The 21,454-nt window shown below is 42.6% G+C and overlaps 1 protein-coding gene across 1 annotated transcript; it reads left to right on the top strand.

The window, feature by feature from the left end:
• The first annotated feature begins 427 nt into the window (after positions 1–427).
• Positions 428–19,159, top strand: LOC126481804 (uncharacterized). Its single transcript, XM_050105760.1, has 3 exons — positions 428–451; positions 10,585–10,649; positions 18,473–19,159. Exons 1-3 carry the CDS (start codon positions 431–433, stop codon positions 18,822–18,824), a joined length of 438 nt encoding a protein of 145 aa, XP_049961717.1. The 5' UTR covers positions 428–430; the 3' UTR covers positions 18,825–19,159.
• Positions 19,160–21,454: the final 2,295 nt, after the last annotated feature.

The following is a 21,454-nucleotide window of genomic DNA, read 5'->3' as shown; positions in this document are numbered from 1 at the left end:
CTGATTTCTCAGGATCTATGCACCCAAATGGCGTGAAAATGTAATCACATGTAAGTTCTAGTATAATATATTTGTCCTATGAATACCCGTTTATCATCTGCGTTTGATCTTGGTGTAGCAATTCTAATGGCCAGTAGTGTAGTTAGCAGCTGATTGAGCGCTAGGATGCTTTTCTGTCCCATGACGCTCAGAACGTTAGTTGTTTGACTCGTACCAGCGTCCCTGAGGAGTTGTGGAGGTCGCGGTCGTGGTGTGCAGGCAGAGGCGCGGCTGCCCCAGTGACAGTGGCGGAGACAGTGACCGCTCGCGGCACCGCCGTTGGGTACCGATGAGGCGCTCGCCGCCACCTGCGCCAGCGCCGGTAAAAGTCGCGCCGACGGCATAAATACGACGCCCCGGGGGCGGCCGCCACACTCCGTCCCGGGCCGCCATGAAGCCGCTGCCGCTCACGGTGAGTACCTCCCACAGTGATATCATCAGCGGACTATCGCCTTTACGATGTTAGTTTCTACCTCACCAGAAGGACTAGCGTGATTTTATGGGTAGAACGGTAAATTCTTCACACTTTGGTCTCAATGCTCTACCTGAGATTTTTGCTTTACGATGCGGGTACCCAAAATAACGGAATTATTTTTTAAAAGCGTTATATTTTCAAATTGTTTACAAAACAACCTAATCCCCTTGAATATACTCTCCGTTGCAACTAATACATTTGTCCCACTGCTGCTTCCACTGTTCAAAACATTTGTAATCATCTTTAGAAGTTCCAGACAGCTCATCCGTCGTTATTACCTTGACTTCTTCAAAGTTGTCAAATCGGTGTCCTTTCAGACCCTTTTTGATGCGTGGAAATAAGAAAAAGTCGCACGGAGCCAGGTCAGGCGAGTAAGGTGTAAGGGGCAGCGGAACCGTACCATTTTTAGAAAAAAAAAAAAACAACTCTCTAACAGCGGTGGCTGGGTGTGAAGGTGCGTTGTCGTGTCTGCCACAAATCGTGTCTTTTTTGACGAACACTGTTGCGCAATCATCTCAAAACTTCAAAATAAAAGGTCTGATTCCCGGTCTGATCTGGGGGAACGAATTCTGAATGGCATCAAAAAAGAATATCAACATTGTTTCGATGTTTGATTTGTCTTGACGACATTTTTTTGGACTGGGTGACGATGTCGTCTTTCACAGGCTCGAGTCTAGCTTTGTTTTAGGGTCGGAACCATAACACCATGGCTCATCACCAGTAATGACCTTTGACAGAAAATCTTGATCAGTTTCAAGCTGTTGTTTCAAGGCACGATATGTTTCACCTCGACGTTGCTTTTGACTGTCAGTCAGAATACGAGGAACAAACTTCGCTGCAACCATTTTCATTCCCAAATCTTCCCTTAAAATTCGCTAAACCGAGCTCAGATAACCCACTAATCAATGACTGTTCAATTGTCTGTCGACGGCCTGTGAGCACAAGCTCTCGCATTTTTTCAATATTTTCGTCGATTCGGGCAGTTGATGAACCTCTAGAACGAGGTTTGTCGTCAATAGACATGTCGCCATTTTTTAAATCGAGCAAAGCAATCTTATACCTGAGTTTTTCCCTTAGGGCCATTTTGGTAAGCAGTTTTTAACATTAAAATGGTTTTAGTAGCATTTTTACCGGTAGACAACACAATTTCACAGATGAACGTTGTTCACTTAAACCTGCTATCATAAAAACGGAACAAGAACAAAAGAGCACTACCATAAACAATGCGGCAGAGATACGTACTACACAATGTCCGCCCACCGCAATGCTTTCCCGTTTTTTTTTTTGGTTACCTCCTCGTAAAGTTTAGGACGTCTACGTTTCATACACAGTGCAAACGCTAAAGAAGTGTTTTTTTATAGGTGTAGAAAGTCGTAAACTGCTATCCTTCGCTATTTTCGGCCTTAAGCAAGTCTCACGCAGTACTTGGATTTCAAGATGTCAAAATTACGAAACGTACACAAATTATAGAACGTAAAGTAGTTGCTTAATATGCTACAAGCATCCAAGTATGTGGAAAATTATGATACTCCAATTAGAACGGACAACGTGAATTACGTAACATCGAGAGCTATACATACATGAAAGTGCCTCTGCAGCTGTGTTTAAGTGAAAGATGTGAACTGAATTTGCCATGTACAAGTGGATGAGCGGGTGCCATTTCCAGCTTATGTCGGATGTATACAGCGTGCTAGAGAACATAATGTTTTTCTTCTAAATTTGAGAACTTGTACGAGGGTATATTTTGAACCTTTCTCGGAAAGAGCGTTGATCTAAGAAAAGCTATTGCTTATTTGGTTTCCTGTAGCTCGGATAATTCACCGTCCATCCATTGATGCTGTGTCATGGGTATAGACGGAAGGAACTGAACACAGCGATGGATATCAACACACAGTCTACTAGAGCCAGGGCACGGGTGTCTTCTTATCTGCTAGATGTAGTTACTTGTAGGTCGTCTTCAGCTGATTTGAAAACATTTAAGATAATTCCGTCCGAGTTGCACATTTTCGATTAGATTACATGTTTCTGTCAATGTGGATCACCTTTAGATCTAAGTAGTTGCTTCAACAGCCCGTCTTATCCACTCAGAACCCCATAACAGACTGCTCTGATATTTGATTCCAACAAGACGGGTTACTGACGCAGTTACTTAGATCTGAAGATGACACAGAGTGAAAGAACGTGTAATGTAATTGAATTGGGCAACTGAGACGAAACAATGAATGAGAATTTTCTTAAATATGTATACAATTACTGAATCTCTCAAAGGTATTATGTCGACTATAGTGATTGAAAACCAGTCTAGAGATGACGTTACTACTCGTCATTTGCATGTGTGAAGAAACTCACACAGGCGACTTCCTAGCAAAATAGATTTCAATAATATTCATCGTACTCTGAACGAAATAGAAACCGTAACAGTCGACATCTGAGATGAGTATCAGGAGAACCACACGGATCGCCGAATATGAAGAACACATTTCGGGACATGGAGCTGCCAATCAAAGTACAAGTTAACGCCAGTTGTCCACGCAAGGCATGTCGATTGCATGAGTGTTTAAGGCCTCCTGCACGGTAATGGCATACATCCTTTCGGACAACTTGACTTCAACAAAGTCAGCAAATGTCACAGTTCATTGGTCAGTGGTTCATTCGTCAGTCTGCTGGTGCCCCAACATTTGAGAACACGTGATTTCTATTGATTAGTCCCGTGTTGCTACGGAGGGTATTTTCAACTCTCGCAATTTCAAACCTAAGCTGCAGGAAATCCGTGATCTGCTCGTAAGAGATTTGCCACCTGGAATTTTCGTTAAACAATTGGGGCACACAAATTGTTGGAAGAATTCACGGCCGGCCGCCGTGGCCGAGCGGTTCTAGGCACTTCAGTCCGGAACCGCGCTGCTGCTAAGGTCGCAGGTTCGAATCCTGCCTCGGGCATGGATGTGTGTGATGTCCTTAGGTTAGTTAGGTTTAAGTAGTTCTAAGTTTAGGGGAGTGATGACCTCAGATGTTCAGTCCCATAGTGCTTAGAGCCATTTGAACTATTTGAAGAGTTCACGGTATTAAAACATTCTCGATAACGTCTTGCCCGAACTTCAGGATGACATTCGCTTGAGGCTGCGTGCTAGTTTATGGTACCAGCATAACAGAAATTGTCACATTTGGATCGTCTGGCCAGAGTATATCTTATAGACATCTTCAGGCAGAGAATAGTTGGAAGGCGATTCACTGTCATTGCGCCTACGCTTTCTCCTGGGCTCTCCTCTACCGACTTTTTCTTACGGAAATTACTAAAGGCAATTTTCTACTCATAATTGGTAGGAACAACAGATATTATGTGGCCTATGCAGCATTCAACATTATAAGATGAAAATTAGAATCATAGAGAGACTGAATTCAGTGTTACACCATCGTCGTCATTTTAAACAGTTACTATAGAGATGTGAAGACATAGATCCGAAATTTTACTCGATGAAGTTCACTAGCCTATTCAGATGTTTTGTTCAGCTTACCGAATGCTTAGGAAGTTTAGTACAACAACAGGAAAAAAAGCATCATTCTAACAGTTCTATAGAAACTCTACGACAACTTTCACTATTATATTCCTTGAAGAAATGTGTTCAAACTGTAACACTGTGCATCTTCGCAAATTTTGAAAATCTTATTTACTATAACCTTTCATTTGGTAGGCTATTATTACGGACAGGGCTAATCTAGTCATATATCATAACTAACCAATACTATATTTGTTTGAGGTCGAGCATGCTAGTTTTCTTGACTTTTTATGGAAGTATAGGCGCAGCATTACAAGAGCTAACAATTATAGGTAGTTAAACGTAGACACACACCTAAGCAGCGGCGGCTTCTGACAAGTGCCGAATATATGGATTAAGAGTGGAGCTGTCATGACGAGGAAGGACGCTTGATGACTGTTACCCTAACATAGCGAAGATATACAAAGTGTTAACGATAATATGCCTTACATACAGTCCATACATGTTGCAACTGGTATTTATGGAAATACAACGTGATAGCTTAAATAATTGGTAACCTAACGTCGTGACGAGGCAGTGAGACTATGTTGTGTTAATTGATGGTCTTATTAGCTTAAATTAGAGAAACGACAACCAATCAGAATATGTATGTCAATCACATGACACACTTGAAAACAGAAGACTACTGTGTATTTTTATTTTCCAATATGTCTTTGGTGTTGAAATTACTAGCAACAGAGAACTAAGGTTTTTAAAATCTGCTTATGTCGCTGCCTGTCACTTTCCCGACTGTTTCTCCCATACTACATAACACTTTTTTTTTTTCGTTTTCCAAGGACAGCTGTCTGTGGGACGAGTTAACGTCAGTTTAATTTTTGACACTAGACGAGACAGTTTACTGGTAAGAGACTTCTTGGTATTTACGTTCTTTCTATGGTTGACGCTGAAACTATAAAACCATCACAGTTCATTTCGAAACGCACACTTCCACAGAACTGTACCCAAAGTACTTTTAGCATTTCAAGTCTCAGTAATTTCTTAAACGATGTTCGGATTAGCGCTACAGATATCAGACTATAGTAAATTATTTTGGAATGTTGTCGTAATCGGGCAGGTCCACTTTGTAATCTCGTCATGTGTGACAGAAAGAAACGAATGGAAGAACCAAGAGGCGGAACTTGAGAAGAAGAAATGCAGGAAGAAAAATGCGACAGAACTGCAGTAATAATCTACAGCGACATGTTGCATCTCAACTACGTCGTCTGCACTGTCTCCATTTGTGCATCATAAATCGCTACGAAGTTGCATTCTTCCTGAAAATCTCAGTTGTGGGTTCAAAATAATGGGGAGACTACTACCATATACGAGAACCGTTTGTTTTATAATGAGCGACATGTTTGAGAGATTTCTCACGTCGGCTGCGAGGAAAGTGTCACGAGCCAACAAGAGAAACCTCTTGAGTGCACGGATTCTTTGGTTCTCTGCCATAGAATGCCATGCAAGTAACCTTGAACTTCCCAGGTAGCAACGAATTTCAAGTACAGATTCACGCAAAAAGGGTATTCAGATGTCTAAGCAGTGACAGCTGAATCAGAGGCACAATTACAATATATGAGGGAGACGATTAGAAAAATGGGAAAATAGTACGAAGTGAGGATAAATAAAAGAATAACCTAAGAGATAAGAATCAGCAGATACGGAAGTTCCTTGGAACAAGTGAAATCTTTTAGGTACTTATGACGATTGATTACGGAAAATGGAACCTATGTGCTTCTGAAAAGATTTGTTTACACAAGAAGAATTCAAAAAATTGTGATAGAGACTCTCAAAGTGTTCTGCCTGGGGTTTACTAATATGTGATAGTGAATCAAGGGCAGTGAAAAAGAAAGAGGAAAATATTTGGATATCTTTGAAATTTGGCTGTAGAAAAAAAAAATGCTAGAAGTAAAAGGGACCGACTGAATGACGAGTGAAGTACTCCCAACAGCGGTAGTGGAAATAAGACTAGACTACCTGATCAAATGTATCCGGACACTTATGAGGGGACATTAATGTCGGGTGTGTTCACCCTTTGCCTTTAGGGCGGCTTCATCTCTGCTGACGACACTTTCAAGGAGTTGTCTGAATGCCTTTAGAACCATGGCAGCCCATTCTTCCTCAATAGTCGAAACCAGAAAAGGTAATGGTGTCGGATTCTGGGTCTGGATCGAAGTCGACGGTCCAGCACATCTCAAAGGTGTTCCATTGGGTTCGGGTCGGGGCTCTGCACACTAGTCCATTTCAGTAATGCTGTTGTCCACTAACCATCACCATACAGATGCTGCTTTACGATACAGTGCATTGTCATGGTGATGCAAACAACCATCGTGTCCAAGCTGTTCCTCTAGCGTAAGTAGTACACATTGTTGGAAAACATGTTCACATCGTTCCGCATTTAGCGTTTTCCTTAGCCCGGTAAGAATGACTACGTAGCAAACAATGTTCCTCGGAACAGGGCACACATAGAAAGGAAATATCAATGACTGCCAAAATAATGAAGGGAGTCAGTGAATGTTGCAGGAGTATACCAAAGTTGACGGAAAAATATCATTATAATGTATTTTGATATACTCGTACAAAGCAGAATATTCTTTCAGACCTAGCCTGATATACTGCAGAATACCTACATTAATACACCGTAAATCTTATATGTTTGGATAAAAATGTATTTCCGGGAAGTGAAACCGCTCGCAAGAAAATGAACACACCATAATTCCCTTTCTCTAATTGCTTGAGCGTTCATTACTACCAGCTCGCACTACTTCGCACCTGCAAGGCACAGATTCAGCAGAATTACCACTGAATTGCTGATGAATCAACTGTCGTTCATCATGAAGAACATGTCCAGGCCTGTTTCACTCGTGTGAGGAGCTACTACACTATGTGATCAAAAGTATCCGTACACTTGGCTGAAAATGACAAGTTCGTGGCGCCCTCCATCGGTAATGCTGAAATTCAATATGGTGTTTGCCCACCCTTAGCCTTGATGACAGCTTCCATTCTCGCAGGAATACGTTCAATCAGGTGCTGGAAGTTTTCTTGGGTAATGGCAACCCATTCTTCACGGAGCGCTGCACTGAGAAGAGGTATCGATGTCAGTTGGTGAAGCCTGGCACGAAGTCGGCGTTCCAAAACATCCAAAAGGTGATCTATAGGATTCAGCTCTGTGCAGGCCAGTCCATTACAGAGATGTTATTGTCGTATTACCACTCCACCATAGGCCGTGCATCATGAACAGGTGCCCGATCGTGTTGAAAGATGCAATCGCCATCTTCGAATAGCTCTTCAAGAGTGTGAAGCAAGAAGGTGCTTAAAACATCAATGTAGGCCTGTGCTGCGATAGTGCCAGGCAAAACAACTAGGGGTGCAAGCCCCCTCCATGGAAAACACCACCACATCGTAACACCACCGCCTCCGAATTTTACTGTTGGCACTACACACGCTGGCAGATGACGTTCACCGGGCTTTCGCCATACCCACACCCTGACATCGAATCGCCACACTGTGTACCGTGAGTCTTCACTCCACACAACGGTTTTCCACTGTTCAATCGTCCAATGTTTACGCTCCTTACACCAAGCGAGGCGTCGTTTGGCATTTACCGGGTGATGTGTGGCTTATGAGCAGCCGCTCGACCGTGTAATCAAAGTTTTCTCACGTCCCGCCTAACTGTTACAATACTTACAGTGGATCATGATGTAGTTTGGAATCCCTGTATGATGGTCTGGATAGATGTCTTCCTATTATACGTTACGACCCTCTTCAAATGTCTGCAGTCTCTGTCAGTCAGCAGACGAGGTCGACCTGTACGCTTTGTTGTTCTACGTGTCTCTTCACGTTTACACGTCACTATCACGTCGGAAATAGTGGGATGTTTAGGAGTGCGGAAATTTCGCGTACAGGTGTATGACATAAGGAACACCCTATCACCTGACCACGTTCGAAGGCCGCGAGTTCCGCCGAGCGCCCCATCCTGCTCTCTCACCATGTCTAATGACTTCTGAAGTCGCTTATATACAGTATCTGGCAGGAAGTGGTAGCACAATACACCTATCATGAAAAACGTGTGTTTTTTTTTGGGGGGGGGTCCGGATACTTTTGATCACACTATGTATGAATAAAATGTTCAGTAGATTTTAGAATGATAAATGCAGAAGATTTACCCACGTGCGTTTCATTTCACTCTGATAAGTGTTATTACAAGGGGTTCTTTTGAGCTATTCATTTACAGTGCTTTCCCTACTTACCAACAGATTATTACCCAACCCTATAGCTCAGTTTGATAGTGCGCTACATATAACTAACAGGTAGCAAGTTCGGACCCAGTTAGTGAAAAAAGATCAACATTAATAGGCCAGTAATGGAAGGTAATGGAGTGGCATATAATTGCTGATCAACAGACTACTCGCCAATAGCCTGGGTAAAATTCCAAACTTCCCCGTAGTACTTCCTGTGTCGTAAGAAACTAATATCTGACCTGAAACGGCTGAAGATTTCAGATTCCTTCACAGCTTCCTCTACAAAGCTTATAGAACCGACTACGGATTGGGCTGCCATTGAATAGACTATCTAATGCTTCGTCTATATTATGCACACGACTACTCTGCAATTCACACTTGAGTACACTTCTTCGAGCTGCCTTTAGACTATTTCTCTACCAACTCATTCTCTTACAGCGCGTGGGATAAATGAAGACTTGAATCTCTCTGTACGAGCTCTGATTTCTCTTATTTTGTGATTATGATCATTTCTCCCTGTATAGCCTGGCAACAGTAAAATATTTCCACATTCATAGGAGAAAGTTGGTGACTGAAATTTCAGGAAAAGATCTCGCCGCACCGAAAAATACCTTCGTTTTAGTGATTGCCAAACCAACTCGCTTATCACATCCGTGACACTCTCTTCCCTGTTTTGCAATGGTGCAAAATTAGCTGCCTTCTTTGCACTTTTTCAATGTCTTTCATCAATCCAATCTGATAAGGATCCCACACAGCAAAAAATATTCTAGCAGAGGACGGACAAGCGTAGCGTAGGCAATCTCTTCCGTAGACCTGTTGCATTTTCAAAGAGTTCTAGCAATAAAACGTAGTCTCTGCTTTACCTTCCTCACATTATCTACGTGATCGTTGCAATTCAAGTTGTTCGTAATTGTAATTCCTAGGTATTCAAAAATCAACAGCAGTAGAAATAATAGTTGCTGTGACAGGCGCACGTGCTAGTAGTTGAATTAGTAGTAGTAATAGCAAAGATAGGGACGGTGCTAGCATTAGCAGTATTAATAGTGATGGTATTAATAATATTTGCTGTATGGTTACCCATATATTTAAAACGTAAATGAAGACGTGTAACTGTAGACAGAAAAGTAAACTTTCGCATAGAGAGACAGGATGCGACATTATTCACGGTGAACTGTTTTTTTAATGGTTTTTTTGCATTCTGCGACCCAGCAGGTGATCTTCTAGAGAAATAAATGGCGAAAAAGAAGGTGGGGACTGTGACTGTCGTTGGCGGAATGGCAAGCTTATTAGTGCTGAATTTAAGTTTTCCTTCTTTCTCACAACTTTCGTTATTATTATCATCAACAACACGAACACGGCACTACACTATACACGCGCTTTTTTACAGTCACCTCCACGAGACGGTTATAGTTACTAGGTCGAACACGCAAAGCATGGAAATGGAGTCCCGTGCTGCATGACAGAGCGTAGGGGAATGATGCGACATACCCGCACCGTCGTACAGGGCAACGTCCTCCGACCTTAATGGAGATGAATAACGATGATGATGAAGACGACACAGCAACACCCTGTCATCTCGGGACAGGTGAAAATCCCTAACCCGGCAGGGAATCGAACGCGGGACACCGTGCTTGGGAAGGGAACGCTACCGCGAGACCACGAGGAGCGGACACGCAAGGCATATAACTTCGCAATACAATCGAGTAACTGACCCTCATTCATCCTTTTTCCTTTCTTCGTAACCCCTGCAGCAACGATTATACGATTTTCTTTTTAACGGAGTTCGCCAAGCACCACTGCTCTAGTTTCGCTGTTTCTGCATCCTCTCGCGTGATGCCAACGATTGTCCTCAATACCTCATTGAGATGCACCTCACCATGTGAAACTCCTCGGGGCATTGCATCTGCAAGTGAATGGAGTCCGGCTTGTTTTGACGTTCTGTTACTACAAGCAAACAAAGCATTCCAAACACTGTACCTCAGACACCAGCGTATTTTTTCCTTCAGCCACAAATCTGTATCCTAACTGGCTGTTCTTTCTCGACAACCGAGAAAATGACACTCGCTCAAAGTCATTCTACAGCCGTTCAACGGTGATGCTGTGCTCGACACAGACACACACACACACACACACACACACAGATTAACGAAAATATCGGTTTCCTGTATTGTGAAATAATATTCTTTCTATATAGCACATGTTCATTTTCTACAACGTGTCACATCTTTATACGCAAAGATATATCTATTTATGTAGCAACAAAGTCAGTTTAAATCAAACACGTTATATTTTGTTACAGGCTTTGGTCGTCACTTTACTGGCGGCGGTGAGTGTAGCGGAAGATGTGTCTTCAATTGATGTCAGGTAAGGTTCCGCACATCCCACGGAAAGTTTCAGAAAATATTGTGGTTGAAGTTTTGTGCTACCTTTTCACAGAGACACAGGTTTATCACAAATGAAAAAATATCACACACAGAACGATAACTGCAGAGGTTATGTGTTGAATGTTTTCAGCTTCGTCACATTACTACTTAAATGAAACGTAACAAAAAAAAGCCACATACATCATCATTTGCTGTGAAAATTCTCTTAGCACGTTATTATTCACCGTGATCCCTTGGAGGAATTCTTGAGACGTTTGTACCTGAAAGTGTCTCATAATTCTACGAGGGCTATGCGGAAAGTAAGGTCCAGTCGTGCGCGAAACGGGAAACAGTGAAAAACCGTTGGAGTTTTGCAGTGATGTGTTGGGCAGTGTCTCTAGTACGCCAGTCGATCGTGTCACGTCACGTCCTTGAAAATAGTGTCTCCCGCAAAGTAGTTATATAAAGGCGTGGTGAGAGATTTCGCGTAATTTCGTGCAGCCCCTATAATATGTAACTTCCATGCGTTTCCTCCTCCATGAAAATTCTCTGCCGCACTCTACAGCGGCAATTAAGATGTTCCTGCTGCGTTTTCGATGGGGAGTGGCTGATCACCCACAATACAACCCGTAACTAGTTCCTCCTGAGTTTCATCTCTGCTCACATAAACCTCTGGCAATGAACACAACATTTTGGCAGAGGCAGAGGCATTGAGAATTGTCGGAAAGCACAGGCGGCTGCCAACTATACCGAGGGTGTTGGAAAGTTGGTGCAACACTAAATGTTGCAATTAAAAATTGTTTGATTTTCGCTGTGGTCTCCATTTCGCGACGCATGGGAGCTTACTCCCCCTCGTAATTAGCGACTTTCTTGATTTTTTTTCGTGGCAGTGGTGATGTTGAGCGTTCCCACTACTTGCTCTGCTCCTTCATCTCGGTTTCGTAATGACGTACTCGACATTTACCTGTCTGCGATAACACAACAGTAACTTTTGACGTAACACTGCATCATTTCCTTGTTTTTGTTTAGGTGTTCACTTGTTCGGAATCCCACTTCGGGCGTCTTGATAAGCTTGTCATGTCTACCAATGGTCCATAACCGAGCTGTGACTGCTAATCCACGTTTCTCACTAAGTGATAGGCGGCCTTATTTCGGCTAATCGTCCAGACTAATTTACCCGCAGTAAAAACGTCTATTCTGCTCTATGAGTGCCATGGTGTGGACCAGGATATCACATTTGGCACCTAGCTAATAAATAATTTCCTTGGCTTTTTTAAATTTCCAAAAAAGAGATATGATTAATCCCTCAGGGTTCCATCTTCTCAACGCAGTTTCCATATAGCGTTGTTGGTACTTTAGCTGCAATCTGTGAAAAAAAATAACAGAATAAAATTTAAGTGGTGAATAATACTAGGAAACGTAATTGCTCTACAATACAAGGAGGGTGCTTATTCTTCATTATTGATACCGACAATAGGACTGTCGTAAAAATGAACGTCATTGTTCTGGCGAAGTTACTCGCAAACTCTAAAGAATTCGGGCAACACTGTGCAGCGGCAGCAAGTCTTTCCCGAACGTCCAACAAGCTGTGCAGAGAAACTATCCCTGACTGGCCAAAGGTGGTTGTCTTGCAGAGTGAAATTATTCCCTGCTGCGTCGGTATGAGGAGGATAATGTCTGAAGGATGCCATCTTTTTTACGCCTACGTGGAACAACATATAAATTCACTCGTCCACCTTAACATATACCACGAGAATATTTTTGTCTATTGTGTTTTAACACATTTCTGTAAAGACGCACGAGTGTGGTCATTCTTTCCCGGTTAAAGGTTTTTAAGCATCCCTGCTAAATGCAACGCATATGTGTACACACACAGACACACACACACACACACACACACACACACACACACGAGGCTATCCGGACCAACGCGTCCTGATGTTCTACTGTGTGACATAGTCCTAAAGACAATTTTGTTTTTTAACCCAAACATGTTTCACTGCAGTTGCAGCATCTTCAGTGGGCTTTTGTTTTTCATCTGTCAAAGATAAAGAATGTTCTTTACTATTTGTATACATGTAACTATTAGTTTTTAAATCGTAATTACAGATATTTGAAAAAAACACATAAATTATGAATTGATACCTTTTTACCACACGGTGTAAGTGAAACATTATGTAAATAGACACACACACACACACACACACACCCACATATGTGTGTGTGTGTCTATTTACATAATGTTTCACTTCCATTCTCTTTTTCCTCGTCTTCATCACTATCAAACCCTATATATTGAGTTGCCACTGTCATTGTCACTGTCACTGTTTCACTGTTTACCAGCTGTAAATGGTTCAAATGGCTCGGAGCACTATGGGACTTAACATCTGTGGTCATCGGTCCCCTAGAACTTAGAATTACTTAAACCTAACTAACCTAAGGACATCACATACATCCATGCCCGAGGCAGGATTCGAACCTGCGATCGTAGCGGTCACGCGGTTCCATACTGAAGCGCATAACCACACGGCCACACCAGCCGGCTTACCAGCTGTAAAAACAAATATGGCGGGTGGTGGAACAGTTGAAGGTGTAAATACAAGATGGCTGACAGTGGAATAGTTGAAGGTGTTCCTGGCGGATGTTCTGAATCTTTCAGAGGTGTCTCTGATTTTGTGTGTGTGTGGTGTGGGGAGGGGGGGGGGGCTGGGGGATGGGGGCAGGGAGGGGGGGGGATGAAAGCTCTATAGGTTGGTATTGTCTAATAATTCTGTGCCTATCGGGCATGTTGTGAAATTTTGTTACCAGCGGAAGTTTAAACTTTAGTAGTTGACAATATGTGAGACTCGTTGTCCATAAACAGTGGTTCTTCTCAGAGCTAAAAGCTATCTGAACAAAAGTATCCAGACAATCTATGTAATGCAGAATTGACCACTAGATGTCATGAGATACGCACCCGCTAGTTTAAAGGTGGCGTGGAGTGTAGTCTTGGCAGCAGAGAAGCAGTAACAGTCGGGTCAGATAGCATCAGTCAAGAGAGCTGTGACCAGTCACTGGATGTCACCTGAGAAACAAATCCATCAGGGACATTTCAGCCCTTCTCTAGGCTGCACAAACTGTTAAATCGAGTGTTACTGATGGTAGCGAGGTGAAATGGGAAGGAATAACCACATCTAGGTTTAGACAGACCTAATGCACTGACACACAATAACCTTCCAGCATAGAGATGGGTGGTTCTAAAAAAATAAAATAAGCATCAAATGAGCCGAAGGAATCACTCGTGAGTTTCAAAATGTTACCAACAGTCCAGAGAGTACGACGACTGGGCGCAGATTGTCCTCATAAGCAGCACTTAAACGCAGTCAATGCTAAGCGAAGCTTGGGGTGGTGTAAAAGGGCAACTGCTAAACAGTGAATGATAAGAAACGAGTGATCTGGTGTGAGGATATAGCCTTTGGCGATGCGATGGAAGGACTTGTGTTTGCCGAATTTCTGGAGAACGTTGCCTGCCACAATGCCTAGTGTCCGCAGTGAAGTATGGGCGATATGGTATTACGTTATAGGGACGCTTTTCGTGGTTGGGTTGTGAGCCCCTTACTGCGCTTAAGAAAACGCTAAATGAGGAAGGGTAGAAGCGCGTTTGAACCATTGGGTCAGTAGAGGAACAGTTCTGGGACGACGACTGTTAGTATCAATATGACAATGCACGATCTCATAAAACAACTTCCGTGAGGTAATGGTTTGTAGATAGTGACATTCCTGAAATGTATTAGCCTGCCGCGAGTCCCAACCCGAACACAGTTTTATACCTTTGGGACGAGTTGGAAAGTCAACTTCGATCCAGACCCAGGCGTGGAACATCTCTACCATCTTTGGCGGTCTAAGACGCTGGTGCGGCTGGTGCCGGCGGAGGTTTGAGTCCTCCTTCGGGCATGGGGATGTGTTTTTCTCCTTAGGATAATTTAGGTTAAGTAGTGTGTAAGCTTAGGGGCTGATGACCTTAGCAGTTAAGTCCCATAAGATTTCACACACATTTCAACGTTTTTCTACCGTCTTTGATTTTCGGCTGTTCAGGAAGAATTGGCTGCTATTCTTCCACAGACATTCAGACATCTCGTTGAAAATGTCTCCACCAAAGCCACCAAAAAGGGGAACACCTTTCATCAGGTAGTGTCTTTAGTAACGTTTATTTTGTTTTTGAAAATTATGACTGAAAAATGAAAGCTTGTTACATATGTTACTGCTTAAATTAGTGAAATAAAGTTCTACTATACGCTACATTTACAGATTACAAGAATGTAAAACAATACATGTAAAAAAAAGAGCAACTCTACCGAATATGGCCACAATAGTTCGCCATTGCTAAGGAAACCGCGCGACCTTAAACTGACCCTGCGCTCCCTATTGATTTAGTGTCATATTCGTTTTTCAATGGAAAATAGAATATAAATTGTATTTCCCGTCTGAGCTTGGCAAAACACGATAACGCCGGCCGAAGTGGCCGTGCGGTTAAAGGCGCTGCAGCCTGGAACCGCAAGACCGCTACGGTCGCAGGTTCGAATCCTGCCTCGGGCATGGATGTTTGTGATGTCCTTAGGTTAGTTAGGTTTAACTAGTTCTAAGTTCTAGGGGACTAATGACCTCAGCAGTTGAGTCCCATAGTGCTCAGAGCCATTTAGCCAAAACATGATAACAATATGAAACAGGAAACAATTGCTAATGCACTACCCTGATTAACAATATTCTACAAAAAATGAAAAATGTCCATAATTACACCTCGTGTCTAAGTCAGCCAACAGGATACAGTTAGCAAAAAAAGCGATGCATAATCCCGTACATTGAGTAACTCTCGCAACTGTAGACCTGCAGGGTACAATCCTAACAGCGTGTTAAAATTTTTATTCAGTGGAAAAGACAAACTGGCATAGAGCAGTGGTTATAAAATCACATGGAAGCACTGGGAAAATATATATTGGTCAGTCGGACAGACTTATGGCTATTAGGTTACCTGAACATGAAAGGAGCTGGAGATTAAGAAAGAAAGAGTCAAACATTGGCGATAATATTTTAATAAAGAACGGCACATACGACGCAGAACGTGAAGTTTCGCATTGTGAGACGAAAAGCAGGAAGAGTGCGCTACTTGAAACACTGGAAGTCAGCAAGCATTTGTCACAGAATGCTGGTTTAATATTAAGTGACCAAAGTCAGTTTCCTTTTTGTCCTGTGTTAATTAAGTTTTAGTTTTAAAAACTAGATTCGAATTATAAGTTCAGCTTTGTTTTTTATCGGTTATTAAATGTATCTCCATGTAATAAAAATTATTTCCCTTTTTAGGTAACGTTAACATTTTCCCATCGCAAAAAATTAAAAAATACAGTATCTCATATGTAAACAATCTAAGTGTCATTATATTTGTTCCTTTTTTATCTTCCATGGAGGTATAGTGAGATGAACTGACCTATAGACTTAACACTGTACTCGATATGATACTGGAGACGCCATGTTGAATGCCACACAACATACCGGGCTGCCGTTTGCGACTGCTTCATGTTCTTAATTTCTGTCGAGTGCATACATCAGTTGTTTTAAACAGAAAATGTTGCAGTATTTTCGTGAATAACACAGTGTTGGAACGTATTTTCAGATATATTTCATTTCTCAAGTGCATATTTGATCCACTAATACGAGGCAATTTGCCTCGTTAATGTAACTTTTTTTTTTAATTACGAGTGTCAAATAACCAAGAAGAAAAGTATATTATGTGGAAAGGATACTTCTATAATCCAGAATCTTCGTTAGTACGGACCGATGAAATTGATGTTCAGTCTAAGTTCTCTTCCCGAAAATGTAGAGAACATACTTTGCCATGAGTGGTCGCTTTCCAATCTTTCCGTCTCGCAGCGTTCCCACAGACAACTTTTAGAGCTGCATTGACGGGGAAATTCAAAGTCACATGTCAGAAATAAAACCATTTCAGTATAAGTACACAGCACATCCAAAATTCATGTATATGAAAGAACATTTCGCTTGGATGAGTCCACACGTCATTGCGTGTGATTAATTTACACTTAAGACTGCAATCGAAATAATTAGTACAGCAGTGAACGACACAAGTTTGGGACAATTAACATGGTGGACGACGGCTTCATGTTCGTGACGACGAGACAATTCCCCTTATTAAACCTCCATGGTAAGTTCCGTATAAACAATATCTGAGCAAAACTTACTTCATTTTACTTATTAAGACAAAAAGGAATTACAGACATTGGTTGTAAGTGGGCATTGATTCTAATCAATGGGGAAAGTTGAGAATTAGTGCCGGACTGGGATTCGAACCCTGGTATCCTGTTTAGTAGGCAGATGACCACTAAGACGTCCGGACACAGTGATCTTCGCAACCGCACGGAGTACCCTAGCACATCCCCGTCAGACCCAAATTAAGAACTTATCGACACATTACTATTGTAGTGCCCCTTCCCGTTATTCTAGTTACTCGCTACAGTTCGCCGTTTTCCTTAAGAGTTCGAACCTGGTGTGCACCTGCACTGAAGAGATCACTGGTCGCGTTGGTCGAGATCCAATGACTGTTAGCAGAATATGGAATCGGTGGGTTCAGGAGGGTAATACGGAACGCCGTGCTGGATTCCCAAGGACCTCGTATCACTAGCAGTCGAGATGACAGGCATCTTATCTGCATGGCTGCAACGGATCGTGCAGCCACGTCTGGATCCCCGAGTCAACAGATGGGGACGTTTGCGACACAACAACCATCTGATCGAACAGTTCGACTACGTTTGCAGCAGCATGGACTATCAGCTCGGAGACCATGACTGCGGTTACCCTTGACGCTGCATCACAGACAGGAGCGCCTGCGATGGTGTACTCAACGACGAACCTGGGTGCACGAATGGCGAAACGTAATTTTTTCGGATGAATACAGGTTCTGTTTACAGCATCATGATGGTGTTTGACGAGATCGCGGTGAACGCACATTGGAAGCGTGTATTCGTCATCGCCATACTGGTGTATCACCCGGTGTGATGGTATGGGGTGCCATTGGTTACACGTCTCGGTCACCTCTTGTTCGCATTGACGGCACTTTGAACAGTGGACGTTATATTTCAGCTGTGTTACGGCCCATGGCTCTACCCTTCATTCGATCCCTGCGAAACCCTACATTTCAGCATGATAATGCACGACCGCATGTTGCAGGTCCTGTACGGGCCTTTCTGGATACAGAAAATGTTCGACTGCTGCCCTGGCCAGCACATTCTCCAGATCTCTCACCAATTGAAAACGTCTAGTCATTGGTGGCCGAGCAACTGGCTCGTCGCAATACGCCAGTGATAAACAGCGGTATCGTGTTGAAGCTGCATGGGCAGCTGTACCTGTACACACCATCCAAGCTCTGTTTGACTCATTGCCCAGGCGTATCAAGGCCGTTTTTACGACCAGAGGTGGTTGTTCTGTGTACTGATTTCTCAGGATCTATGCACCCAAATTGCGTGAAAATGTAATCACATGTCAGTTCTAGTATAATATATTTGTCCAATGAATACCCGTTTATCATCTGTATTTCTTGTTGGTGTAGCAGTTTTAATGGCCGGTAGTGTATGTATGTGGTGTCTGTTCTTTCGGACATTTGGGAACTAAAGAGCAGACACCATATGTATATATTTTATCTAAGTTTGCGACATTCCGTTGTTACTTGGCTATGGCCTAAGAAGCCGAAAGACGGTTCGTGACCAAAGAGATGTAATTTAGCAGAACATTAGGAAGTATTTCGTAGGCTAATTGACGTTTGTACAACTATTTTTACAGCAATATGGTGAGCCTAACAACGGAGAAGCCCACAGGCCCGGAGAAAATGCCTGGCGAGTGGGTGGAGCGCACTATGTGGAAGATGCGCTGGGTGCGCGAGTGGCGCCAGAAGATGATCTGGGTGCCAGTCTGGAAGAAGGTGTGGGGGCCGATGCACATCCGCGAGTGGGTGCCCATGCCGCGCGCGCCGCCGCAGATGGCCGTCTCCTGGAAGCAGCTGCACAACGTCAACGCCGAAGACGCCGAGGTCGGCGACAACGCCGTCTACGACCAGCAGCCGCAGCAGCAGCAGCAGGTGCCGACCAAGAGGTCTCTACCCAGGCCCGTACTCGTCGCCAGGACCGGCAAGTGAGGGCCGCCTGTCTTTCCCCCACCTGCTGTCTCCTCGCCAGCAGTTTCTCGTATCCTGCACTGGTGAACTGTTCGTGCTGGAAGATTAGTTCCTCGTGGAAAGAATTTGTCGGTAGCATCGTGCACTATCGGACTACTGTGTTGGTGTTCAGCTGATTTGCAATGGACCTCCCGTTTACTGGTACAGCTGACTCGAAACTGAGAAAAGAAGTTTTATTATTGACTACGTTCCTTCGATGGGGTGCCACAAGTTTAAGGTTGCAGTTCGTTGAAAAGTAAAATGTGTTTAGAAACAGCATATAGTTTATCACTTAATTGCTGTCACACTCTCCTATTTGCAAGACATTGACCAAGAATTTATTTGTGGAAACAGTAGTTTCAATAATGCTCGTAATGACTCTGAAAGACTTGTTACTCAGGTGTCATGATTACAGTACGTCCTTTGGCTCAAAGCACGCATTCCCACTGTAAATTTGAAGTGTATTTTCTGAATGAAATAAATTTGTATGAATTAATATCTGATGTAGTAGTTGAGATATAATTGATACAGTTCGACAATGAGGGTCATCTGAGGTTTAAAGAACAAGATAATTTGTGAAGTTATAGCTCAGAGTGAGAGCAATAGGTGTCAAAACAACAATGGCCCAACTCACTATGTAGCAATGTTGAAAATCATGAGGCATTGTAACACCTCTGTCAAAATTTTTAGTCCTTACAGAACAAGATAATTCCTAGACTTTTTGATTATAGTGTATTATTGGACGAATGTCGTTGTTTCAGTGTTGAGTGTGACACTTTCAGAATGTGGGTTTGGACTCTACAGCTATGTACTGGTAGCAGTCAGCCCTGTGGGGTAGACCGCTTCCCTGTTAAGAGTACACTCATTACTCGCATTTACAGGCTGATTCAGCTGCCCCTACCACTCGGTTTGATGCAACCCACAGCACATTCAAGTACCATTTTCATATTCTCACGCTCGCTACGCCAAAATATTACTCCTACAGAAAAAATGAACAGGACATTTTTGTAGGAAATTAAAAAATTTAAAAGTTGATATAGTTAAATTTTGTACAGGACTGTGTTTTCACTAGAGGCCGTGGTTCTCGAATTATCCGAGAAAAACGTACAAAAGTGACCTTAAAACGTGTTTTTCTTGAATAACTCGGAAACTGTCTCCTCTAGTGGAAACTTATCACAGTACAAAATTTAGCTACATTAAATATCTTACAAAAAGTTCCTGCTCATTTTTTCCATAGGAATGATACTAGTTCTACAGCTTGCTTCCGCCGCTTTCTCTCGAAGTTAGGGGCTTTATTGTGAAAAACTTACAAAAAAATTATGATTCATAGTATAGCCCATCGCTGTGCACTACATTCTCCCATCTTTCGGATAGCATACGAATCCCGTGGCGGAATAACTGGGCGTCTTTTGTTGGGCTTCATGAATCGATTCAATTTTTCACTTGTTCATATGATCGGAAATCTGGCCAGCCAGACTGTATGCCACTGATCGGAAAAGGTGGTAGTCAGAGGGAGCAAAGTATGGAGAATACGGCGGAAGGGATGGGACTTCTCATTTCAACGTTTCCATGTATATTTTGACGGGTTTTGCGACATGGGGCCGAGCACTGACCTGCTGCAAAATTACTTTTACGTGTCTATCGCTGTATTGTGGCCGTTTGTGTTTCAGTGCTGGTCTCGAACGCATCAACTGCTTTCGATAATCATGTCCTGTGACTGTATTCGTCTGTTTCAGTAGCTACGAAAACGTTCTATCTTCCAGCGCCATGCCGATCTTCGACATCAAGATCACCGTTCTTAAGTCGTTGAAAACTTTCTCTGCACGTTCTTCCACCACTAGTTCCCTTACCATTGGCCTTACCCAGCATTTTAAGAGCCACAGCCGCAGATATCTTCATGTTAAAGCAGAAAATTAAAACTTCCCGCAAAATGGTGAGAAATGTGTACGTAAGTTGACGTACTTAATCGAGAATAACCTTATGATGCAATCACAAATCGACTAATATATTTATGGCATTACGTTTACAGATGCCTAAGCTTATTGTATTACACCAATAACCAGCCACCCGAACCCCACTTGCCGCTACTGCCGTTATTTGCGAAACGGCGGAAGCAAAGTTGCAGACCTATCAGTTAGCGCATAGCGAGTGGGAGAATAGGAAAATGTTGCGAGTGGTATTTGGTGCCGCCAGCGGAATAAAACCCAGAGCTAGGGGCACCTAAATCATCCTATCCAGTACTTCGACGTCCCCCATGACTATGTTGCATACGTTTTATGTTGTTTCTGAACCCTACTCTATTTACTTACAAACAAATCTCCATCACATATTTTGTGAATTACAATGAATCGATTCATTTTGAGAAAATACGTGAAAATTAATTTTCACTGTAGGTAGTTTTTGTTACAGAATATGAATAGTTCAACAAGGCACATAATAATACCTTATGAAATTTGTCCCTACTAGGAAAAAGAATCTGGTGTTGATGAATGTGAGGTAGTATGGTTTTCCAAGAAATTTTTTTTCCAACACTGATTCACTTTGGTTTTGAAAACAGGTTTGTATGTTATTTAATGAAACAGAAATTATTTTGTAAACATCCAGCTTGTTGA

This window comes from Schistocerca serialis, chromosome 5 (genome assembly GCF_023864345.2).
Source record: "Schistocerca serialis cubense isolate TAMUIC-IGC-003099 chromosome 5, iqSchSeri2.2, whole genome shotgun sequence".
NCBI lineage: Eukaryota > Metazoa > Arthropoda > Insecta > Orthoptera > Acrididae > Schistocerca > Schistocerca serialis.
Note: the sequence above shows the minus strand (reverse complement) of the source record. Positions and strands in the feature narration are given on the sequence as shown.